This window comes from Vipera ursinii (genome assembly GCF_947247035.1).
Source record: "Vipera ursinii genome assembly, chromosome: 15".
Taxonomy (NCBI): domain Eukaryota; kingdom Metazoa; phylum Chordata; class Lepidosauria; order Squamata; family Viperidae; genus Vipera; species Vipera ursinii.
The window spans coordinates 4,899,572-4,925,119 of record NC_139528.1 but is presented as its reverse complement, the minus strand read 5'-3'; the positions used below and the strand labels follow the sequence as shown (position 1 = coordinate 4,925,119).

Here is a 25,548-nt window from a genome sequence, read left to right as displayed (position 1 = left end):
GCGGCATCCTGGGCTCATGTGATCAGCGGGCTTCTGATAAGCGACGTTAACGGGGGAAGCCCAACTTGCTGAACAGCGGTGTGATTCGCTTAACAACCAGGCTGATTTGCAAAGAGGTCGCATTTGGCGGGACTCGCTTTAAAGCCGCTAAGGGGAAAAATGGCAAAGCCACAACGGGCCTCAAATTGATGTGGCTGAGGGAGACGTCTGTTAACTGAGCTTCGCCCCCCCCCTTTTACAACTTGTCTTGCCGCCGTCGCTAAGTGAAGCAATGCAGCTGCTAAGCTGGTTAACCCGGTTGTTAAGTGGCTCTCCCGCTGCTTGTCGGAAGGCGGCCAAAGTCGATCAGCTGTCCCCCGGGGTACTGCAAGCCATCATCAATATGGACCGGTTGCCGAGGGTCTGAATTTGGATCACGTGGCTGCAGGGATGCTGCAACGGTTGTGTGAAAAATGGCCGCAAGTCCCTTTTTTTTTTTTTTTGCCCCGGTGCCGTTGTAATTTTGAACGGTTACTAAGCGGACTGTGTTAAGGAGGACTAGCTGTATTTGGGAGGGGGAAATGAATTTAGCTCCCTAAATCCTGACTTTGCTGTCCTTAGATTCTGCTTGTCCAAGCTTCGGTGTTAATTTGTGATGCTTTTTCTCCCAGATATTGCTCATATTGTGGCCACTCAAGGTCCCGTGACAGCTCTCGTGAACCTAAAAATCATTCAGGTGAGTCCCGGGTGAAATTCTGATGGAGAAGGGGAAGAAGACTCTACGTTTTGTTAGCTGGGTTCTTTTGCGGCTGAATTTTCCCAGCCTCCCAATCTCCCAAAGGTGCTTTTGGACCAGGCCGCTGGACGCCTTTATCTTCGAAGACGTTTCGCTACTCGTCCAAGAAGCTTCATCAGCTCTGACTGGATGGTGGGGAGTGGAAGGATTTACACTCCTGGAGGAGAAGCGAAACGTCTTCAAAGAAAAACATCTGGCTCGTCAAAAAAGCATCTTTGGGACAACCGAAGACCTGGAGGACTTGAGAATCTCCCTAGGCGTCCAGCATCCTAACCTGGATTAATCTGAACTCAGGGTCAGCTCGTCTGTAGGTGTGGCTTAGTACCTTGACTTAACACAAATGCGCGGGGAATTCGGGATGGAGCTGTTGTACGTCAAAGAAATGTACCGGGTGACTTGGAGGCCAGGCAATTTTTCTCTGCCTGGCCTTCTTCGCAGGGCTGTTGTTTAAGGGTATCAAAGGAAGGACGGCCCGTTGTGTCTTTGGAGGGAAATAGGCTAAGAAAGAAATAGAGGTAGCCCTTGACTTACAACGGTTCATTTCATGACCGTTGAAAGTTACAAGGGCACTGGGGGGAGAGGGAAAGACCATTTTTCACACTTACGACCACTGCACGGTCACATGATCAAAAATCAAAAGCTTGGATGCAGATTCCCATTTATGACGGTCGCAGCGGATCCACTTTTGCGACCTTCAGACGAGCAAAGTCCATGGGGAATGCGAGATTCACTTAACGACGGTGTTACTCGCTTAAGAACTGCAGGGGTTCGTATAACAGCAAGCGGCAAGAAAGGCCGTAAGATGGGGCAAAATTTACTTCACAGCTGTTTTGCTTAGCAACGGAAATTTGAGGCTCCACTGTGGTCCTAAGTCAAGGACTACCTGTGTCGCACAAACCTAGGCTTAACCACGGGGCTAGGTTTGTGGCTTGCCGTTAACGAAAACGCAGACAAACGGGTCAACACAACAGAGGGTACGTCTGAATGCGGCCCCTGGAGCAGGTTCCAGAAAGGGTGATTTGAGAGAAACAGAGACCTAGAGAGGTGACCGGAGTTTATTTTATTTTTATTTATTTATTTTAATTCCATTTATATCCCGCCCTTCTCCGAAGACTCAGGGCAGCTTACAAGCTTAGCAGTAGCCTTCATTCTATGTATATGCCTGCTTATTAGGGCTTTCACACACACCCCAAGCGGCATTATTACAAAGTCAGCTTAATTGCGCCCAACAATCTGGGTCCTCATTTTACCTACCTCGGAAGGATGGAAGGCTGAGTCAACCTTGAGCCTGGTGGGACTCGAACCTGCACTAATTTTATTTTATTTTATTTTATTTTAATTCCATTTATATCCCGCCCTTCTCCGAAGACTCAGGGCAGCTTACAAGCTTAGCAGTAGCCTTCATTCTATGTCTATGCCTGCTTGTTAGGGCTTTCACCCCCCCCAAGCGGCATTATTACAAAGTCAGCTTAATTGCGCCCAACAATCTGGGTCCTCATTTTACCTACCTCGGAAGGATGGAAGGCTGAGTCAACCTTGAGCCTGGTGGGACTCGAACCTGCACTAATTGCAGGCAGCTGGGGTTACTTAAGGAGGCATTAGCCCACTGCTCCACCAAGGCTGTTTAACCGTCATCCCTCTGTGGCTAATCGTGGTCTGTTTGGATTCTCCCTGTGGGGCAGCATTACAAAAAAGGCATCATCCAGAGGGCCAAGGTGAGCTGTGATCCCAACTGGCTTGACCACGCAGTCCTTATTGTTGGCTTCGGCGAAGGTAAGCCACGTCTCCTTGGCTATTGGGTCCCACTGGATCCTGGCTTAATTCTCCACTCAGCCCCTTGGGGGGAGGGGAGGGGGCGCGTCCCACCAGTTATTGAGAGGGGAATCACAACCCCAGTTTGAAGGCAGTTCAGGCTTGCTAATCACCCAAGATCCTAAATTTGGAGTTTTCACCAGATGCAGTCTATATTAAAGGCAATCCTCGTTTGATGACCTCGTTTGGTGGCTTAGAAACCGTCCGAAGTTACGACAGGGCTCCCAGATGCCATTTCAAAGTTTTGATGCCCCCCCACTTCCCAATTTAGCAAAAATGGACCTTCAGGAAACACACGGGGCCTTCTTGACAGGGAGGGAGGGAGGAAAGGAGCAACGGTGACCAGGTTGTTACCGGTTTACCATGTGGAGTTGTTGTTGTTTTGGTTGCAGGCAAAAGCCGACGTGGTGCCTGGAGTGGATCGTACTGGATTATCCAGAACTCGTGGGGAAAACACTGGGGAGAAGAGGTGGGTTGAGTCCCACTGATTGGTGGGAAAAGAGAATGGAAGGGAATTCTGGTCAAATGGGAAAGGCAGCAGGCTAGACCCCAGGAAAGGGTGAGTTCTAGTACCTTAGGGACGAAAGCCGGCCGGGTGACTTTCGGCCAATCACCAGGAGACGGTGAATTCTAGTCCTTATTTAGTCATGAAAACTGGCTGGGTAACTTTGGGCCAATCACCAGGAGACGGTGAATTCTAGTCCTTATTTAGTCATGAAAACTGGCTGGGTAACTTTGGGCCAATCACCAGGAGACGGTGAGTTCTAGTCCTGTCTTAGGCATGAAAGCTGGCTGGGTGACTTTGAGCCAATGACCAGGAGACGGTGAGTTCTAGTCCTGCTTTAGGCATGAAAAGTGGCTGGGTGACCTTGGGCCAATCACCAGGAGACAGTGAGTTCTAGTCCTACTTTAGGCATGAAGTGGCTGGGTGACCTTGGGCCAATCACCAGGAGACGGTGAGTTCTAGTCCTGCTTTAGGCATGAAAAGTGGCTGGGTGACCTTGGGCCAATCACCAGGAGACGGTGAGTTCTAGTCCCACCTTAGGCATGAAAGTTATCTGGGGAATTCTGGGAGCTGAAGTCCACACATCTGAAAATTGCTGAACTTGAGAAGCACTAGCCTGGATGATCTTCTGGATACTCTCGACTTGGAGAACTTGGGGAAATGACTTGTCCATCTGCCCCAGTTCAGGGGCAGGAAAAGCATCGAACGGTCTCTAAACGGCTGGTGGTGGTTAAGCCAGGAGAAACTTCCTAACAGTGAGGACAATTCACTGGAGACAAAGGGTTGTCCAGTCTCCTTTTTAAAAAAAAATCTCCAGTGTTGGAGCACCCACAACTCCAAAAGGCAAGCAGTTAATTGTCCTCACTGTCAGAAAGTTCGAAGTTACAACAGCACTTCAGTGCTTGCAGCATCTGTGGTCAGAAGTTAACTCCCAGGAATTCTGGGAGTTGAAGTCCACCAGTCATAAAAGAGCCAAGGTTGCCTACCCCTGGCCTAGGCCGCTTTATGACTCGTGGACTTCAACTCCCAGAATTCCTGAGCCAGCCATGCAGAGGGAAAAGGGAGAAGTTTCCATGCTTAGCCACACTGGCTCAGGAATTCTGGGAGTTGAAGTCCACCAGTCATAAAAGAGCCAAGGGTTGCCTAGCCCTGGACTAGACAGCCACTTGGGTCTCCTGCTTGAGCAGGGGGTTGGACTAGATGACCTCCAAGGTCCCTTCCAGCTCTATTCCGATTTTATTGATTGGTGGATTGACTGGATTGACTAGCTGTATTATTTAAGGATATCTGATACCACTTAAACTGAACTCTTTATCTTTTCTGTTAGGGCTACTTCCGGATGGACAGGGGTTCAAACACTTGTGGGATTGCCCAGTTCGCCGCAACAGCAACTGTCAACGACTTGGGGGGACGGAAGCCGTCTCCTTGCCCCAGATGATGGTTTGCAATGCATCTGTCTGTCTTTAAGGCAACCCGCTTTTGGAGCAGCAAGTCGCATTCTTTTTCAAGCTTTTGCAACCTGGCGCCCCCTATCCCTAACCCTAACCCCCCTCCGCCAATCGATCTTCTTGCTTTCTTTAAAACCAAGAGTTTTCTTGATTTTTCTTAGTTTTAAAAGCCACAGGCCAGCAGTGTCAACCTTGCAGAATTGCCAGCTTAATGTTGGAAAGCGACGGAGCGAATCCCCGGTCTGGTGCAAGATCCTTGTGCGGAAAAACCTGGCTACTTTCTGCGCGTGCAGGCGGGTGCGTGTGTTGCGGACCTGGGGGGAAAGGAATATCTGAAGGGCCGAGAGACGGAAACGGAATAAAACCCACAGGCAGAATGTGTTATGCAGGGAGTCCTCAGCTTACCGCAGTTCGTTTCGTGACCGCTGGAAGCTACGGCGGCGCAGGAAAAAGTAAGTTACAACCGTCTTTCACAGCGACAACTTTTGCCGCAGCCCAGGCGGTCAGGTGGTGATCAAAATTCAGACCCTTGGCAACCGGCTCATATTTGCGACCGGGGCTAGACCGTCTTGCGGCCTTCCGACAAGCCAAGTCAATGGGTTACTGATGTTCTCAACCGGAGTGATTCGGTTAACAACGGCGGCAGGAAAAGTCGCAAAAACGGGGCAAAACCCCACTCAAGCCACGCCTCGCTTAGCGACAAGAAAGGTTGAGCTCAACGGTGGTCACTTAAGTCGAAGACGAGCCGTCTACTACCGAAAGGAAAGAAAGCGGGTTGCGAACGTACAACGGACACTTGCTGGTTCATTTCCGTATACGGAATTAATAAAAAGGGATCTTGTCAAAACAGCCGTGTATTATTTTCTCTTTTTTTTTTCCTTCCCCCCCCCCAATTCAGGAATCAAAACCGTCTTCGGCTATATATGAACCACCCTCCCTCAATAAAATAAAATAAAATAAATAAATAAAATCCCCCTCCTCGCGTTTGTTCTTCTCTTCATTCCCCCCTCCCACCACCAGCACCACCATTTCAGCTGTGAAAAGGAAGAATTTGGGCTTTTCGGCCCCTGCATTTTCTGTTTCGATTTAGAGGTGCGTGGATGTGTTTTTTTTTTCACACCTCCACTAGTCACAAGATCTATTCGGGTTTTTGTCATCTTTATTTCTTTCGGCTTTTTTTTTCTTTTTCTTTTTTCTTCCCACCCTTGGTTTCATTTCGTTTCCGCTGCCTGCCCCGACTCGATGCGGTTGGTTAAACTGATGTGGCCACCTCGCAATCCACCTCGCGTTTCTTTCCCTTATGCATATTTCAACGTAAACATATGCACAGTTGAGGGGGGGGGGTGGAGAGGGAAAAAAAAGCAAGAATATATTTTGTACAGACCGAATATCCCCAAGTCTGAAGCTGCCGGGCCTATCGGGAAGAAGAATCTGTACAGTATTCTCAAGGAACACCAATTGGGGTTTTTTTTTTTGTTTTTTTTCCCCCCAGTTAAATCAGGGTTCTTCCAACTTGGCCCTCTTATGGCTTGTGGACTTCAACTCCCAGAATTCCTCAGCCAGCAGGGACCACATAAGCCAGGGGTCTTCCAACTTGGCCCTTTTATGGCTTGTGGACTTTCAACTCCCAGAATTCCTCAGCCAGCAGGGACCATATTTATTTATTTATTTATTTATTTACTTATTTATTTTATTTAATTTCTATACCGCCCTTCTCCCGAAGGACTCAGGGCGGTGTACAGGGCAATAAAAATACAATAAAAATACAATATACAAAAGTTAAAAATAAGTTTAAATAGAACTAGCCCATTACAATAAATAATTAAAAATACTAAATAAAATACCTCAAACCCATTAGACCAGGCCGGCTTGTTCAAATAGGTAAGTTTTCAGATCACGGTGGAAAGAGCGAAGGTCAGGAGCCAGGGGTCTTCAAACGTGGCCCTTTTATGGCTTCTGGACTTCCAATTCCCAGAATTCCTCAGCCAGCAGGGACCACATAAGCCAGGGGTCTTCCAACTTGGCCCTTTCATGGCTTCTGGACTTCCAATTCCCAGAATTCCTCAGCCAGCAGGGACCATATAAGCCAGAGGTCTTCCAACTTGGCCCTCTTATGGCTTGTGGACTTCAACTCCCAGAATTCTTCAGCCAGGTAAGCCTTATTAGACTGTCCTTGGGGTCCAGGTGCCCAACTGGGATCACTTTTAAAGGGCTTGAAATGGGGGGGGGAGAAGAGGGAGGCCGAAGAAGTTACCCAGAGAGTGCCAGAACCCCCCCCCCCCCCCAAAAACACAACAACGTAAGAGGCTTTCTTGAGAAGGAAACGAGGTCGCTTCTCATAAACCAGGTTGTTACTACCTAGGAAAAATATGACTGTCAGCTTCGAATTCACACCCTGGTATGAAACAGGGTGTGAATAATAATAATAATAATAATAAAAACAAAAGCCCGCAAAGATGGAAAAAAAAAGCTGGCAGGCTCGTTGCCGTTACCCTCCTCGTTGCAAAAATAAAAAAAAAGAAGAAAGCCAAGTCTAGAAAATAGGAAGAGGAAAAAAAAAACACAAACAAACAACGACAACGAGAGCTTTGCTTTCGGGAAACGAGGGGGAGGAAAGGCAACTCCCCTGCAGACAGTCCTCGACTTACGACCCTTCATTTTGCAACCGTTTCAAAGGTCACAATACGAGCATCCCGAAAAGTCACGCTAGGGCTTATTTTTCCAGTTGGCTCTTAATTTTAGAGGGGAAATACGGTCCTAAACGCGTCCATCCGGCTGGCGATCTTAACTGGGGCTTAATAAATAAATAAATAAATAATTTTTGGGGCGGGGCTTATATTATGAACATCCTGGGGGGGGGGAAATCTGAGTTAGGGCGTATTTTCCGGTTGGGTCTTAATTTTCGGGGGAAAGCCCAGTACGGCCCAGGCATCTTTTCTTGCAGGACCTCCTGTTAAAAAAGGGAATGTTCCTTTGCTTTAGATTGGAGAATAAATATCATTTATTGAGCTTCAGCTTCAGGCATCCTAGCCTGGCACTGCCGATCGGCCACTTTCCTTGTCCCAAGTCTGCTAATTCTAACCTGCCTGATCCGGTCCCGGGGTGGGGACTTGCTCCTTAAAGCAACCAACAGGAATCTACTTCCAGCCGTTGGGAAGAGGCGCGCTGGGTCGGGGCGGTCAAGAAAGACTGCGCCGAGATGTGTGTGTGTGTGTGGGGGTTCCTCCCCTCGGAGGCGGTTCACGCAGCTGTCGAGCCTTCGCTCACCGGCATGCTAATGTGGGCCGTGAGCAGCGGCTGGCTGCTGCTTTCCTTGAGGACAAACACCTGCAGGGGGAACAGAGGATTTATTTTATTTATTTTATTTTAATCCCATTTATATCCCGCCCTTCTCCGAAGACTCAGGGCGGCTTACAAGCTTAGCAGTAGCCTTCATTCTATGTATATGCCTGCTTATTAGGGCTTTCACACACACCCCAAGCGGCATTATTACAAAGTCAGCTTAATTGCCCCCAACAATCTGGGTCCTCATTTTACCTACCTGGGAAGGATGGAAGGCTGAGTCAACCTTGAGCCTGGTGGGACTCGAACCTGCACTAATTGCAGGCAGCCGGTGTTACTTAAGGAGGCATTAGCCCACTGCTCCACCAAGGCTCCTCCTCAGGATACAGCTGAAGGTGAAGGAGATTTAAAGAGGTGTGTGTGTGTGTGTGTGTGTGTGTGAAAAACGATCCTAAATGTTAGAAGTCGAGGATCACCTGTATTGATTTGACCGCCTTCCCTCTGCTCTGTAGGTTCCTGACCCTTGACCCCCCTGAGATGGAGTCCTTTGTGAACCAGCACAAGTTCCAGCCCATCAAACGTCAGGTCTGTACTCACGAATCGAATAACACAGCCGGGTGAGACAGACAGACACACACACCTCATTATTCCTTAAAACTTCCCCACTCCCCCCCAAAATTTGGGAACTGAAGATACTGGCCTAAGAAGCAGCTAGTCTCAGCCAGGGAAGCTTGTGTGGGGTGACTTTAGGCCAACCAGAGAGCCCAGCCTACCTCGCAGGATCGTTGTCACGGCGAAACTTTCAGGGATGACACAAGCAATCCTCAACCCAACACCCACGACTGAGCCCCAAGGTTTCTGTTGCCGAGCGGGACATACTATGTGAAAGGGGTTTCGCCCCATCTGACGACCTTTCTTGCCACGGTTGTTAAGTCAATCACTGCCGTCGTTAAGTCAGTCAGTCACTGAGCAAGTCTGGCTTCCGCGTGGACTTTGGAACCATGTTAGTAAGCAAAACTGCAGCGATTCACTGAAGTCCTACCTACTGTTTACTTGTATGCTTTGTATTTTGACCTGTAATCTAATAAAATGAACCGCGGAGGGCAGAAGGGCAGACGGAGGCCTGCAGAGGAAATTTGGCGACCCAAGTAAACAAACTGCTTTGCTTAACGAGCGGGGTTCTGAGCGTCGGCACCCGACGCTTCTGTGAGTTAGCCGGTTGCGAATAGGCCGCGGCCCGGCAACTAGTCCCAAGGTCACGTGACCGCCTTTGGCAAATGTTCCAAACAAAATGGCTGTCCGGCCTCTTCTTAAAAAAAAACTCCAGTGATGGAGCACCCGCAACTTCCGGAGGGAAGTTGTTCCACTGATGAATTAATAGAATAACCAGAGTTGGAAAGGACCTCAAGAGGTCATCTAGTCCGACCCCCTGCCCAAGCAGGAGACCCCAGGCCATTCCACACAAATGGCCGTCCCAATCTTTTCTTTAAAAGACTCCAGCGATGAAGCACCCACAACTTCTGGAGGCAAGCAGTTCCACCGGCTCACTGTTCTCAGGGTTGGAAATTCCTCCTTCGTTCCAGGTTGCTTCTCTCCTTGGTTACTTTCCATCCGCTGCTTCTTGTCCCGCCTTCAGGGGCTTTGGAGAATAGCTTGACTCCCTCTTCTTTGGGGCAGCCCTTCTGATACTGGGACCCTGCTTTGAAATCACCCCGCGCCCTTCTTTTCGTTAAACCTTTTTTTCATTGAACTAAGAATTGGGGAAAACCAGCTCAAGGACACCAACCTTAATAACATCCGAGATCGCTTGGTCGCTGAGACACTCGACAAAGGTGGCCAAAGGATAATTCAGTCCTGGGATCAACATCGGAGCCTGAAAAGAAAGTTGGGGGGAAAAAAGAGAGAAATAAATACAGATAATCTTCGACTTACAAACGCTTGTTTAGGGACCATTCTATAAGTTGCGGCGCCAATGTAAAAAGGGACCTACGACCGTTTTCTTCAGAGTTACAACTGCTGCAGCATCCCCACGGTCACATGATCAAAATCCAGACACTTGGCCACTGACGCGTGTTTAGGACAGTTGCAGCCTCAATTGTGGCCGTGAAGACGAGGACTACCTGTATAGTCAATATCCTGGATCTGGAGCCTAAAGTAGGCCTGGGTGATCTGTAGTCCAGCATAGCATGAAAATTATGAGTAAGTGCCACGAATCCAATTCTTGTACTGAGAAATATGGGCAATCCTCAACTTGCAACCATTCTGTCAACGCTGCAAACGTTGACGTGTTTTTGCACTGACAATGTAAGAGACAGCCTTTTGTTTAAACTGCTTCACTTTGAATCTTGCAGGAAGAATTTTCTAACGTCTATAGATAAGAAGCCCGTGTACAGAATGGGAGGAGAGACCTCATCCGTGAAACTAATTGGATAATGTGATTTATGACGTGTAGATAAGGGCGGGGATTGTGTGTGTGTTACAATGGGTTTTGGGGTGGCGGGGAGGAGATTTCAGATTCTGGCATCCCTCCGTGAGATCCCTCCATCTCAGGGGGCTCCAGGGTCAGGAACCTACAGAGCAGAGGGAATGTTTTGTTTCATTACTAAGACTTTTACTTTCAGGACCATCTGCTGCCGGGAACGACTTCCCATCGCCCAGTACGCTCACACAGAGAAGGCCTCCTCAGGGTACCGTCAGCTAGGCAATGTCGGCTGGCGACCCCCAGGGGGAGGGCCTTCTCTGTGGGAGCGCCAACCCTATGGAATCAGCTCCCCCCTGAGCTTCGGATGGCCCAAAATCTCTAATCCTTTCGCCGCGGCCTCAAAACACTCCTATTCCACCAGGCTGACCTGGACTGACAGGCATTTTAATTAATTATATTTACAATTTTTAATTTATTTTTAGTTTTTAATTTTAATTTATTGCACAGATGATTTTAATTTTATTTTTATCTTAATTTCTGTACTTATTATATGTTTTGTTGTTAGCCGCCCTGAGTCCTTCGGGAGATAGGGCGGGATATAAATCCCATTAATAAATAAATAAATAAATATGCCTGCAACTTGTTTGATTTGTCTTATTCATCGGAACCATGACACCTTCGCTTAGTGACCGCTCAACATTTCAATGGCAGTGGAAAAAGTTACGGGTTCTTTTGCGTTTGGGACGGTTGCAGGGCCCCTGCAGTCACGCGATCACAATTCAGGCGCTTGGCAACTGAGATGTATTTATGAAGGGGGGGCAGTATCCTGGGGAATCAGGTGATTTCCCCCCCCCTTTTGCAAACTTCCCAGGCAGCTTCCAACAAGGAAAGTCTAAGGGGGGGGAGAGAGAGAGAGCCAGGGAAGGGTGCACTGTTACCTTGAAGAACGGGCGTTCGACGGAATAATGGTTTTCGTCGTAAATGAAACAAATGAGAAGATCTGCTATGGCGCGAGTCTCAGACATGTTCTGGAGATTGAGACACAGTTTGAAAGTGGGACCCATGCCCTGCACCTGGAGAGGGAAGAAGAGGAGGAGGAGGAGGAGGAAGCAGCATTAAATGAGGACAAAGGACGTGGGGCAAGGAGAGAGTCCCCCCCCGAAAAGGAGAGCTTCTCTTCCTAAGCCAAAAAGCCTTCCAAATCTGGAAGTGGCAGAGAGGGACAATATTCCCGATTGTTCTAAATTGATTTCTCTTTTGGAAATCTTGTTTGCCGAGGCGACCTCTCGCAGTCAAAACACCTTCTAAACTCCATGTGTCTTGAGTGTGGCAACTTTAAGCTGTGCGGACTTCAACGCCCAGAATTCCCCAGCCAGCGTGCTTTAAGATGGGTGGACTTCAACTCCCAGAATCGCCCATCTAGCAGGCTTTAACACTACTGGATCTCAACTCCCAGAATTCCCCAGCCAGCGTGCTTTAAGAGGGGTGGTCTTCAACACCCAGAATTCCCCAGCCAGCGTGCTTTAAGATGGGTGGACTTCAACTCCCAGAATCGCCCATCTAGCAGGCTTTAACACTACTGGATCTCAACTCCCAGAATTCCCCAGCCAGCGTGCTTTAAGAGGGGTGGGCTTCAACGCCCAGAATTCCCCAGCCAGCTTGGTTTAAGATGGAGGGACTTTCAATTCCCAGAATTCGCTGATAAGCGCTCTTTAAGATGGGTGAATCTCAATTCCCAGAGTTCCCTAGCCAGCATGCTGGGATCTGAAGTCCACCCATCTCAAAACAAGCTCGCTGGGGTTTCTGGGAGCTGACTTCCGTTCAGCTTCATGAATTCATTAGTAAAAACGAGCCTTAAGCAGTCCGTGCACGAAATCTCTCCGGGGAAAAAGAAGAGAGCGGAATGGTTGGCTGGGGAATTCTGGGCGTTGAAGTCCACGTATCTTACAAGTGGCTTAGGTCGAGAAACACTGTGCGAGAACCCGTTTCCAGCAGCGTGGGCTTCGACGCCCAGAATTCCCCGTCCATCCCCCACAAATGGAAGCGAACGCGCACAACCTTGATAATATTGATAATTGTTAGGATGCAGTTGAGGCCCTCGCTCATCCCCAGCCTCTTAAATGGCTTCCTCACCACGGCGTTCAGCTTGAGGGGCTCCTGCAGAGACTCCGAGACGGGGGTCATGCTGCACTCCAACGCCCGGACGTAAGCACGGGCCGCCGTGAGACGGATGCGGCTGAGGTCCGTTTGAAAGACGTGGTGCATGGCTGGGAAAGGAAAGATGAGAGGAGGGTGAACGGAAAGCAGGTGTCCTTCTACTTGACCTTACAGGTAGTTCTCAACTTACGACGGCAACTCAGCCCATAATTTCTGGGGCTAAGCCAGACGTTTGTTAAATGAGTTCTACCCCGTTTGACGACCTTTCTTGCCACAGTTGTTAAGTCAACCCCTGCAGTTGTGAAGTTAGGAACACGGTTGCTAAGTGAGTCTGGCTTCCCCATTGCTTGTCAGAAGGTGGCAAAAGGGGCGCCGTCGTAAACAGGAGTCAGCTGCCAAGCGTCTGAATTTCGATCACGTGACCACGGGGATGCTGGCTTTTGTGCCTAAGGTGAGACTGGAACTCATTGTCTCCTGGTGACTGGCATAAAGTCACCCAGCTGGCTTTTGTGCCTAAGGTGGCACTAGAACTCACCATCTCCTAGTGACTGGCCCAAAATCACCCAGCCAGTTTTTATGCCTAAGGTAAGACTAGAACTTACCGTCTCCTGGTAAATTGACTCAAAGTCACTCTGCTGGCTACTGTGCCTAAGGTGGAACTAGAACTCACAATCGCCTGGCCATTGGCCCACAGTCACCCAGCTGGCTTTCGTGCCTAAGGCAGGACTAGAACTCACCGTCTCCTGGTGATTGGCCCAAAGTCACCCAGCCAACTTTCATGCCTAAGGCGGGACTAGAATTTAATGTCCCCTAGTGATTGACCCAGTCACCCAGCCGGCTTTCGTGCTAAGGCAAAACTGGAACTTACCGTCTCCTACTGATGGCCCACAGTCACCCAGCTGGCTTTCGTGCCTAAGGTGGGACTAGAACCCAGGTCCTCCCAGTTTCCAGTCTAGCACCTCCCCCTCTGCACCAGGCTGGCTCTCCTATCAATATCCAGACAGTGTCTGAAGGTAGACAAATAGGCCTGAGAGACGGACCCCTGGGTTTCCAGCCTCTTCTGCTTACCCACTCCACATTCTCGCTCCCGCAGTGTCTGGTCCACGTAGAGTTTTGTCTTTTTGGGGACGCCGAGTTTGGTGCTCTGGGCAACAGGGACCCCGGCTGCTGCGTCCCCCTTATGGAAAGTGCTGGTGCGTTTCAAGATCTTGATGACAAGACACCCGCCTAGAGAGGAGGAAAAAGTTTGAAGAGGGATGGACAGAGGCAGATTGAGAAAAGGCCCGGCTGCCTTGCTCAGATTAAGAACGACAAGGCTTCACCAGGCCAAGGAACAAACGAGACGGCGGCCGCATTTGGCCAAGAAGACTAAACTTAAGTCGTTTTCAGCCTGGTTAGGTTGATGGCTGGCTTAGCATCTTGCGGAAGCCTCAGATCACAAGTGCTGGGATGACATCCTGAGCCTCGCTCGTTTGCCTGCTCACCTTTGGTGGTCATGATGAGGGTGTTGTCCTCTCGCCCGTAGTGGCCGAAGACGATGCTGGTGACGACATCCTAGCGAGAGTCAGGAAAAGACCGGGGAAATTGGTCAGCGGCGAGGGGTCAAAATCGGAAACGTTGAGCGGCCTTTTGCTGGATACGTCCGAGCACGGTCTGGACGTCGCAGGTGTGAGAGGCTCTCTAGCTAGTCCTCGGATTTATGCCCGTCGTGCAGCCTGCCCTTGCAGACGTCGGTTGTGATGGGTCACCAAAGGTCTAATCCAATTTGGCCACCTTTTTTTTTATGCTGGCCATTAAGCGAATCACCTTGGTCGCTAAGTGAATCGGCAAATGTTCAGCAGCGTTTGCCCCGTTTTAGGACTTTTCTAACTGCAGTCGTTACGTGAATCCCTGCGGTTGATAAATTAGTAACAGGTAGAGGAGGACTACCTGCATTTTGCCCCCAAACTGGAAGCAAACGCCGGTTTGGGGCCAAACGGTTGTTAAACCGTGGTCAGGGGACTGCGGGAAGCGGCAAAGAGATGTAAATGCAGGCCTGTTGCCAAGTAACTAAAATGCGATCAGGGTCAGCTGAGTGGTGCAAATGGGTGTGGAACACACAGTCCTTTCAGCAGTCCCAGAAAGGCTCCACACCCTTTTGCACCACCCTGAGGACACAAATAAATTTCCAAGTGGCCTCAACGGCTCTCTAAAAGAAGGCAAACGACCAGCGGTCTGCAAGGAGTATAAATCCTTTCATTCCCCACCGTCCAGTCAGAGCTGAAGAAGCTCCTTGGAGGAGAAGTCTTCACAGGAAAGCAAGAAAGTCCAGTTGGCTTCAGGAAAAAAAGCACCTTTGGGACGACAGATAAACCTCCAAGATGACTCAACGGTTCTCTGAAAGAAGGCAAATAGGAGCCTTGGTGGAGCAGTGGGCTGATGCCTCCTTAAGTAACACCAGCTGCCTGCCATTAGTGCAGGTTCGAGTCCCACCAGGCTCAAGGTTGACTCAGCCTTCCATCCTTCCCAGGTAGGTAAAATGAGGACCCAGATTGTTGGGGGCAATTAAGCTGACTTTGTAATAATGCCGCTTGGGGGGTGTATGAAAGCCCTAATAAGCAGGCATAGACATAGAATGAAGGCTATTGCTAAGCACATTGATTTGTGCTTTAGATTGTAAGCCGCCCTGAGTCTTCGGAGAAGGGCGGGATACAAATGGGATTAAAATTAAAAAATTAAAATTAAATGACCAGCTGTCTGCAAGGAGTATAAGTCCTTCCCTTCCCCACCATCCAGTCAGAACCGAAGAAGCTTCTTGGATGAGAAGCGAAATGTTTTCAAAGAAAAAGAAAAAAAAACCAAGAAAAGTCCAGTTGCCTCCTGAAAAAGCACTTTTGGGACAACCGTGACCTGGAGGAGGGAGAATCTCCGTGGACATTAGCTCAGGGATCTTTCAAACTTGGTCCCTTTTAATGACTCGTGGACTTCAACTCCCAGCGTGCCCGGCTGAGGAATTCTGGGAGTTGAAGTCCACGAGTCATAAAAGGGCCAAGTTTGAAAGACCCCTGCATTGGCTCGACAGGATTTTGACAAATATTTCACAAAGCTGGGAAGCTTACCGGCACCTGGATGACATTCACCAGGTTCTTGTCCCGATAGACGTGAACTTCCCTGTTGGACAGCGCCACCAGCACAGCCTGGAAACTTTGAAGCTTCTCGTCCATCAGTCCCAACGTGATGGGGGTAGCTGGCAACGTCACTGCCCAGAGCTTCTTTCCCTGGTACAAAAAGATTGGGGGTGGGGGGTGGGGTTGTCAGAAAGGCATAAAGTCTCGTGCTGGAGCAGGGGGTTGGACTAGAGACTGGACAGCCATTTGCCTGAAATGGTATAGGGTTTCCTGCCTGAGCAGGGGGGTTGGACTAGATGACCTCCAAGGTCCCTTCCAACTTATTATTTTTATTATTATTATTATTCCCTTCCTGGAGGAGTTCAGGCAGAGCAACACTGCCCCCTGCAGGCCACAGATGTATAGAAGTTTATAAACTGTAGGCCAGCTTTGCAAGGGGAGGGGGAACTATGACTGTTGTCATGTATCTGTCGGTGTTCAACTTGGGAGGGGGGACAACATAGGTAGATGTTTTGGTCTTGCTTTTAAGGCACCATTTTTTTTAAAAAAATGTTGTTTTGTCTTTGTGACCGTTTCCCCCCCCCCAATTTAAAGTTTGCGTTTTAATTTTTTCCCCCCGAATAAAAACCAAACGTAGAATGAAAAGGGCACCTAGCTGCTTGAAGGCACCAGCTAAGTTCGGATGGCGCACAGGTCTGCAACCCGCGGCTCCTGCGGCTCCCAGTCCTCTGCCATGTGCAGTCCAAAAAAAAAGTGGGACTAAAAAAGTTCAACCCATCAATTCAAATATGCAGGGTAGGTGCATATCTCGCCTTGGCTCCACTCTTCAGTCAAACCCTGTTCTGTGCATGTGTGCATGTATGCGCATGCGCACATATTTTTTGCGGCTCCCAGTTTTTCATTTTGTGAGGGAACCGGTTCCCAGTGGCTCTTTCACTGTTTCAGGTTGCTGATCCCGATGGCCGATTCGGTGTGGTTTTCACATGGTTGAAAGAGAGCTGCGAAGCTGTGTGTTAACACCCACCCACGCGGCAATGACTTGCCTGCGGGCACAACTTGCTACCCCCCCCCCACACACACACTAACCTTCTGGCTGTAGCCTCGCAGCGTCTCATCTGAACAAGCCACCATGATGTTCTTTTGAACTCGAACCAAACCCACCGCCTGCGAACTCAGCTCGATGCAGTATTTGGGCCGCTTGGAGTCCCTGTGAGGCAAAAAAAAAAAAAAATGAAAGGGGAAAAATTTCAGCAAATGGGCAGAAAAGGCAAAAATCCACCCAAGCGCCTCTCATCAATGGACAAGGAGGCTACAAGCCAAACTTGGCGATTTTAAGCTGCGCGGAGTTCAGCTCCCAGAATTGCCTAGCCCTGGGGTAGGCAACTTTGGCTCTTTTATGACTCGTGGACTTCCAACTCCCAGAATTCCTGAGCCGGCTGACTCAGGAATTCTGGGAGTTGAAGTCCACGAGGCATAAAAGAGCCCAGGTTGCCGCTTTTCCGTGGACCAGAGGGACTTTGATTGTTTGTGCGGACTGGTTGGTGGCATGCCGCGGCCTGGTACCGGTCCACGGACCGGGGTTTGGGGACCCGTTTTAAAGTGTGTGGACTTCCAACTCCCAGAATCCCCTAGCCAGTAAGCTTCAAAATATCTGGACTTCAACTCCCAGAATTTCCTAGCCAGCATGTTTTAAGGTGAGGACTTCAACTCCCAGAATTCCCCAGCCAGCATGCTTTAATTTGGGTGGGCTTCAACTCCCAGAATTCCCCAGCCAGCATGCTTTAATTTGGGTGGGCTTCAACTCCCAGAATTCCCCAGCCAGCATGCTTTAATTTGGGTGGGCTTCAACTCCCAGAATTCCCCAGCCAGCATGCTTTAAGTTAGGTGGACTTCAACTCCCAGAATTCCCTAGCCAGCATGCTTTAATTTGGGTGGGCTTCAACTCCCAGAATTCCCCAGCCAGCATGCTTTAATTTGGGTGGACGTCAACTCCCAGAATTCCATGGCTGGCTAGGGAGTTCTGGGCATTGAAGTCCACCCGTCTGCAAGCTGGCAAGGTGGCAAAACACTGCTTTATTGTGTCCTTCTCCTTCTGTCCTTTTCCCAGTCTGCAACAATCTCTCACAATACAGCTTACACAATTAGCGGCTTTTCTAAACTACGGTGTTTATTATGGGATGCCCTGGGAAGGGACTGCTGTCCGGGGCTTGAATGTGCTTTGCCTATTGTCTGCTCTAGAACAGCCCTGTTGCCGCTGGGGAGGGGGATCACATACCTGCGAAGGATGTAAATGCTACCATTCCGACAGGCCACGGTGAGATGGTACTCCACGTCAAACTGGCCGGTGACGTCCAGAAAGGCGGGCACACCTGGGATGGCCACCTAAGAGGGGAAAACAGAGCCCCGAGTCTTTCGTTGGACTTCTGGCACGCCAGACCTGGGAGGGAGGACTGGACACCACAGCTGAATTCGCACTCTGCATCGAAGCAGGACCTTTTAGACCAGAGCAGTTGCCTTCCCCACAGCATGTGAAGCCGGATTGGTGTCGATTCAGGATCGTTGTTTTTCTGAAGCCCACCCCTATTAAAGCACGCTGGCTGGGGAATTCTGGGAGTTGAAGCCCACCCCTCTTAAAGCACGCTGGTTGGGGAATTCTGGGAGTTGAAGCCCACCCCTCTCAAAGCACGCTGGGTGGGGAATTCTGGGAGTTGAAGCCCACCCATCTCAAAGCACACTGGGTGGGGAATTCTGGGAGTTGAAGCCCAACCCTCTCAAAGCAGGCTGGCTGGAGAATTCTGGGAGTTGAAGCCCACCCATCTTAAAAGCACGCTGGGTGGGGAATTCTGGGAGTTGAAGTCCACACACCTTAAAGTATTGCTGACTTAACGAATTCTGGAAGTTGAAATTCAGACCTCTTAAAAGCATGCCGGTTAGGGCATTCTGGGAGTTGAAGTCCACCGGCCTTAAAACTTGCCAGGTTTGGACACAGCCCTGCCCTGAAACCTGACAAGATCCACAACCCTTTAAAGCCAGAATCTTCCGAATAGGGATGGACGCGTTCTCTACGTCTTGGGATATTATTTTTGTCAACACACTGGAGGAGCAAGGAGAGGATGCTACGCTGCAAAGGGGGCACGCGGTACACAAAAGTCAGGTGTAGAGCCTCACCTTTGACAGGAGGGTGAAGGCTTCGGGATCCAGAATGAGGATTTCCATGTTCTCTGTCCCGACTACCAAGCAGCTGATGGCGTCCTCGTCCACCCTGCTCTTCTTCAGAGTCGACATGCAAGTGATCACCGTCTGAAAAGACACCCACGGGGCCAGGTGTGTAGCCCGAAAAAAAAAATCAAGACGATACTTATTCCATTAACCAGCCAACAGAGTTACAGCCAGTCCTCGGCTTATAACCAGAAACGAGCCCGACATTTCAATTGTTAAGCGAAACATGTGTTAAGTGAATTTTGCCCCATTTTATACGACCTTTTCTCGCCTCGGTTGTTAAGTGAATCGCTGCAGTTGTTTTTTTTAATCAGTTTATTTTTTTATTGGTTTTTTCATACATTTTATTAGATTACAGGTCAAAATACAAAACATACAAGTAAACAGTAGGTAGGACTTCAGTGAATCGCTGCAGTTTTGCTTACTAACATGGTTCCAAAGTCCACGCGGAAGCCAGACTTGCTCAGTGACTGTCTGACTGACTTAACGACGGCAGTGATTGACTTAACAACCGTGGCAAGAAAGGTCGTCAGATGGGGCGAAACCCCTTTCACATAGTATGTCCCGCTCGGCAACAGAAACCTTGGGGCTCAGTCGTGGGTGTTGGGTTGAGGATTGCTTGTGTCATCCCTGAAAGTTTCGCCGTGACAACGATCCTGCGAGGTAGGCTGGGCTCTCTGGTTGGCCTAAAATCACCCCACAGCTTCCCTAGCTGAGACTAGCTGCTTCTTAGGCCCGTATCTTCAGTTCCCAAATTTTGGGGGGAGTGGGGAAGTTTTAAGGAATAATGAGAGGTGTGTGTGTGTGTCTGTCTCACCCGGCTGTGTTATTTGATTCATGAGTACAGACCTGACGTTTGATGGGCTGGAACTTGTGCTGGTTCACAAAGGACTCCATCTCAGGGGGGTCAAGGGTCAGGAACCTACAGAGCAGAGGGAAGGTGGTCAAAACAATACAGGTGATCCTCGACTTCTAACGGGATCGTTTTTCACACACACACACACTTTTTTTTATAGAATTAGGGTTAGGGTTAGAGTTGGGGTAAAGGTTAGGATTAGGGTTGGGGTTGGGGTTAGGACTGCGTTCCTCAACTTCTAACAGTTAGGATCGTTTCTCTCTCTCTCTCTCTCTCTCTCTCTCTCTCACACACACACACACACACACACACACACACACACTTTTTTTATAGAATTAGGGTTAGGGTTAGAGTTGGGGTAAAGGTTAGGATTAGGGTTGGGGTTGGGGTTAGGACTGCGTTCGACTTCTAACAGTTAGGATCATTTTTCACACACACACATTTTTTTTTTATAGAATTGGGGTTAAGGTTAGAGTTGGGGTAAAGGTTAGGACTATGGTTAGGGTTGGGGTTAGGGTTAGGACTGCGTTCCACACCCATTTGCACCACTCAGCTGACCCTGACCGCATTTTAGTTACTTGGCAAGAGGCCTGCATTTACATCTCTTTGCCGCTTCCCGCAGGAAACCAGAACGTTTCCCACAACCGGTGAAATGTCCCAACATCTGTACATGAGACCCTCACCTCAAAGACTGCACCGATAGCGGCATTTCTGCGTTTTCTCTGGCGGAGAAGAAAGGAAAACATCATTAGAACGATCTCGGCCTCAGGTAGAGCAAAGAGCCAAATTCAAACGGAGACTCTGGACGAGCCACCCTGATTTTTTTTTCCCCCAATCAATCCAAAGAGAATTCTGAGCTTTGGGTAACGTGGGACTGTGCAAAAGGGAACAACAATAGCAAATTAACGTAATGCAAAGAGACCCATCTGGGAGCGCAGGGCCAAAATCGAGAGACACCCTAATTTCTTTCTGCTGTCTATCTTCTGGGGAGACGGCTGGCTATTCCTGCCAGGTTTCCTGTTCCTGTTACAAGACTGACATTTGTGGAATTAATACATTCACGTTTTGTATTTCCGTACTACTGTCTGCTCCCAGACCTGGAGTCAAAGAAAACATCGAACAATCAAAAGATTTGCTTTCCTACCTACAATATCAGGACAAAACAAGAGCCTTGGTGGAGCAGTGGGCTAATGCCTCCTTAAGTAACACCAGCTGCCTGCAATTAGTGCAAGTTTGAGTCCCGCCAGGCTCAAGGTTGACTCAGCCTTCCATCCTTCCGAGGTAGGTAAAATGAGGACCCAGATTGTTGGGGGCAATTAAGCTGACTTTGTAATAATGCCGCTTGGGGTGTGTGTGTGTGAAAGCCCTAATAAGCAGGCATATACATAGAATGAAGGCTACTGCTAAGCTTGTAAGCCGCCCTGAGTCTTCGGAGAAGGGCGGGATATAAATGGAATTAAAATAAAATAAAAATAAAGATTCCAATTTGAGCATATTTCCAATAACTGAACGTACGTAAACCTTTCTTCTCCAAAACCTCCCTGGTTTTAAAGACAGGTGTCTTTTGACAATTGTTAAAAAGAAAACCAGTCAACTCCTTAAAACATTTCTCGTGTCTACTTTTGCGCATCCCACTCTTCACTAACCCCCCGAACAATGGATCAGAAAAACAGCAATTCGCCCTGCGTGGGGTTGAGGGTCGCTCACCGGATGGCTTCCAGCATCTCTTTCATTGACAGAAGATCAACTTTGTCCTGTGCAGAAAGAGAGAGAGAGAGAGAGAGAAAAGGGCATCAGGCACACAACGCAACGCCCAGGATGATGGTTACAAAGAGGGGTGCCTAAGCCTTTTTCGGATAAAGAAATCATCTGAACTGTATTGAATTGGATACTTTCTTTGGCCAAGTGCGATTAGACACGGAAGGAATCGGCCTCCAGCACGAAAACGTTCAGTGTACAGGCAAAGCCACAGAAAGAAGAAGAAGGATACCAATAAAAGGGAGAAGATAATGAAAAAGGATAAATAGTCATATTTGTAATATTAGATGGGTTAATAGACGGAGACGTTAAGACAGAACTGTGAAAGTTAGGCGTTTAGCAGACTGATGCCATGAGGGGAAAAAATGTCTAGTGGTTTTGGCACATAGTGCCCTACAACAACGTCCCGAGGGAAGGAGGCGGAACATTTTATTTCCAGGATGTGAGGGATCGGCATCTTTCTTCTCAAAGTCACCCAGCTGGCTTTCAAGCCTAAGGCAGGATTAGAACTCACCATCTCCTGGTGATTGGCTCTGAGTCACCCAGCCGGCTTTCAAGTCTAAGGAAAGACTAGAACTCACCATCACCTTGTTTTCAGCCTGGTGCCTTAAACCGCTAGACCAGGGGTAGGCAACCTCGGCTCTTTTATGATTCATGGACTTCAACTCCCAGAATTCCTGAGTCAGCATAGCTGACTCAGGAATTCTGGGAGTTGAAGTCCATGAGTCATAAAAGAGCCGAGGTTGCCTACCCCTGTGCTAGACCAAACTAGCTCACTCCTGAATCAAGAGGCGCCAACCGATAAGGGATCGACAGACCACTTTAATGAGGAGGGGGGGAAAAAGACACCCACCCACCCAAAAGAGCAGGAGCGTAAGGTTCGAAATCCGGCATCTTCGTGCCACTCAAATGCGCTCCTTTGAAACCTGGGTTTTCTCCCCCTCTCTCCTCACCTCCTTTGCCTGATCCCAGACCACTTTCTCCATCGCGTTGGGCTCCATCAGCGGCAGAGTGAATTTGAAGTAGGGACGCAGATTCTTGTAGACGTAGATGTACGGCCCGGAAGCTACAGCCAGGGCTGGCATGCGGGGCTCATGTTGCTCCATCAGAAAGGAAACCACGCTGGTGGGTAAGTCGGGCAGAGTGTTTTCGCTCAAGAGGGTGGTGCCCTGGTAGACCTTCAGCTTCATCTCGTGACCCGTGGAGCCAAAATTGCCCACCACTAACTGCAGGAGGAAAGGAGAGAGAGAGAGCACAGAGATAAAACGTACTTTTTTAAATCGTCAGCAACCGGATACAGATTTTTTTAGGGTTGTAAGACTCAGGGCGGCTTACAAGCTTAGCAGTAGCCTTCATTCTATGTATATGCCTGCTTATTAGGGCTTTCACACACACCCCAAGCGGCATTATTACAAAGTCAGCTTAATTGCCCCCAACAATCTGGGTCCTCATTTTACCTACCTGGGAAGGATGGAAGGCTGAGTCAACCTTGAGCCTGGTGGGACTCGAACCTGCACTAATGGCAGGCAGCTGGTGTTACTTAAGGAGGCATTAGCCCACTGCTCCACCAAGGCTCATATAGTCCTTGGCTTATGGCTGGTTGCTTAGCGGCCATTCCAAGTTACAACCGAGCCAAGAAACTGTTACAGGAAGTTACAGCGGCCTGAAAAAGTGACTTAGCAACTGACTCGTATTTACGGCGGTTGCAGTGTCCCAGGGTCCCGTGATTCCCCCCCCTTTTTTTTTGCAACCTTCTGGCAAGCAAAGTCAATGGAGAAGCCAGATTCAGTTAACAACCATGTTGCTAACTTTTAACAACCGCAGGGATTCCCTTAAGGACTGTGGCAAAAGGAAGGTCTTACTGCTCAGTTAACCGCTGTCTCACTTAGTAATGGATTATTTTGGGCGGCTCAATTGAGGTCGCAAGTCGAGGGAGTGCTCGACTTGCAACTTTGGGGTTAGGGACCGCTAAGCACTAAAAAGGGTTGTGGGGGTTTATATCCTGGATGGAAATAGGAAAAGCTGGCTTGGGTTAAAGTAGGCTTTTTAACTGAGGCAGGGATATATATTTTTTTACCTTCTGGTCTCCATCGCCATGCAGGTCAGCCAGAGCTGGAAGAAAATCCAGAGTCAACGAGAGGGCCATTGTATAGGCTTATCAAAGCCTACCAAGAACAGGCAGAGGATTTCTGGAAGATGGTCTAAGGCAAGGGCCTTCAAACCTGGCCCTTTGATGACTTGTGGACTTCAACTCCCAGAATTCCTCAGCCAGGCACTGCCTGGCTGAGGAATTCTGGGAATTGAAGTCCACAAGTCATCAAGGGGCCAAGTTTGAAGAACCCCGGTCTAAGGTGAGGGTTGAACTGCGGAGTCCCTGGTGCTCTCCGAGATTAGCTGTTTCCTTGCAGATGTTTTGTTACCCAAGTAGGTAACATCCCCAGCCCAAGTGAATGTGCGCTTCTAATCCCTTATCTCTTTCCTTTTCCATTCTAGTCCACTGTTTTCTGTTCTATTCTGTTTTCCATTCTATTCTACGTTCCACTGCATTCCATCTTATTATCCCACCTTCTATGCACATTTAAAACCCAAGGGAGCAAACGTGTTTCATACTTCTTCCTTTTCCTATTTTCCCCACAACATCCCTGTGAGGTTAATTGGCCTGAGAGACGAGAGACTGGCCCCAAAACACCCAGCTGGCATTCATGCCTAAGGCAGGATGGGTTTTTAAAACTCGCCGTCTCCTGGTTGCTAAGGCAGGACTTTCACCACGATACTTAAAAGTAGCGCACACTGCCAGTTTAGAAACAGAATCATAGGCTTGGAAAGGGACCTAGGAGTTCATTTAGTCCAACCCCTTATTTAAGCAGGAGATTCTCTGATTGAGGATTCTCCAGTCCCTTCCTGAAAACCTCCATGGTTGGCGCACCCACAACTTCCACCGTCCACCCAACCTCACCCCAAAAAAAGAGAAAAGAGCAGGGAAAAAACAGGAGCTCAGACTTACTCACGCACGAAGAAAAGGTGTGCAAATTGGCGACTGGATCGTAGTGGGCATCCAGCCATTTGGAACTGGTGCGAACCCTGTTGGCAAACACAGGAAGAAAGATGTAAATAAATAATAATTTTTTAAAAAAACGTCTATTTTAACATGGCAGACAGTGTTTCTCAATCTTGGCAGTCAGAAGATGGGTGGACTTCCATTCCCAGAATTCCCCAGCCAGCAGGCTTTAAGATAGGAAGACTTCAATTGATGGCTGGGGAATTCTGGGAGTGGAAGTCTACCCATCTTGAAGCATGCTGGGCTGGGGGATTCTGGGAGTTGAGGTCTACCCAACTTAAAGCATGCTGGCTGGGGGATTCTGGGAGTGGAAGTCCCCCCATCTTAAAGCATGCTGGCTGGGGGATTCTGGGAGTGGAAGTCTACCCAACTTAAAGCATGCTGGCTGGGGGATTCTGGAAGTGGAAGTCCCCCCATCTTAAAGCATGCTGGCTGGGGGATTCTGGGAGTTGAAGTCTACCCAACTTAAAGCATGCTGGCTGGAGGATTCTGGGAGTTGAAGTCCCCCCATCTTAAAGCATACTGGCTGGGGGATTCTGGGAGTTGAAGTCTACCCAACTTAAGGCATGCTGGCTGGGGGATTCTGGGAGTTGGAGTCCCCCCATCTTAAAGCATGCTGGCTGGGGGATTCTGGGAGTTGGAGTCCATCTATTTTGCCAAGGTCGAGAAACAATGTGGTTTCAATCCGCAAGGATTCTCCTTTCTATGCAGCCCCCCTATTCCATACAGATGGATTCCACCCCTTAAAAGCGGACCTAGGAGGGGGAATATGAGAAAAATCCCTCTTTCTCCCCTCCCCCCCAACATTTTTCCTCCTCGAAGGACTCCGCTCGCTATTCCTGGCCTGGACGCCATTATTATCCGGGTATTGTTGTTTTTTTTACCCGTCGCCGGCGCCTCCACAGGACGCCAACGCCGCCATCGCCTTGAATGCGCTCCGCAGAAGGCCGCGAGGCCCGTTGCCATGGAAACTCCACGGCAGGCAATGGGTGCACCGCGAAAAGGAATCCCGCCTGCAACACCCGTTGTCATGTATAACTCAGGGCGAGCAATGGGTACGCGGCGAAAAGGGGTCCCCCTCCGCGGGCTTATAAACTTCTGAATGCTAAAGAGTGACCCGCGCGGGGAAGCTTCCGAGACCGACTTGAA

At 49.1% G+C, this 25,548-nt stretch overlaps 2 protein-coding genes across 3 annotated transcripts in view; one reads left to right on the top strand and one right to left on the bottom strand.

The window, feature by feature from the left end:
- CTSW (cathepsin W) overlaps positions 1 to 6,819 on the top strand; it is a 16,640-nt gene extending 9,821 nt beyond the window's left edge. Inside the window, exons 8-11 of the mRNA XM_083374801.1 lie at positions 651 to 715; positions 2,458 to 2,548; positions 2,980 to 3,056; positions 4,420 to 6,819. Coding sequence (XP_083230927.1) covers positions 651 to 715; positions 2,458 to 2,548; positions 2,980 to 3,056; positions 4,420 to 4,530 — 344 coding nt within the window. The 3' untranslated portion in view covers positions 4,531 to 6,819. The remainder of the gene's footprint in view (positions 1 to 650; positions 716 to 2,457; positions 2,549 to 2,979; positions 3,057 to 4,419) is intronic.
- On the bottom strand, positions 6,217 to 25,548 carry BBS1 (Bardet-Biedl syndrome 1). 2 transcript variants are annotated; one of them, XM_083373996.1, is made up of 18 exons: positions 25,284 to 25,511; positions 24,346 to 24,422; positions 23,419 to 23,453; positions 22,295 to 22,567; positions 21,291 to 21,337; positions 20,267 to 20,305; positions 19,577 to 19,649; positions 18,677 to 18,808; positions 17,784 to 17,890; positions 16,595 to 16,715; positions 15,500 to 15,658; positions 13,886 to 13,955; positions 13,470 to 13,628; positions 12,378 to 12,511; positions 11,183 to 11,317; positions 9,609 to 9,695; positions 7,623 to 7,867; positions 6,217 to 6,741 (listed from the first exon to the last, which is right to left on the bottom strand). In XM_083373996.1, exons 1-17 carry the CDS (start codon positions 25,319 to 25,321, stop codon positions 7,781 to 7,783), a joined length of 1,773 nt encoding a protein of 590 aa, XP_083230122.1. In that variant the 5' UTR covers positions 25,322 to 25,511; the 3' UTR covers positions 6,217 to 6,741; positions 7,623 to 7,780. The 2 variants fall into 2 exon arrangements, with proteins under 2 accessions (XP_083230122.1, XP_083230121.1); XM_083373995.1 differs by lacking the exon at positions 6,217 to 6,741 and having other exon boundaries at positions 7,362 to 7,867; positions 12,303 to 12,511; positions 25,284 to 25,548.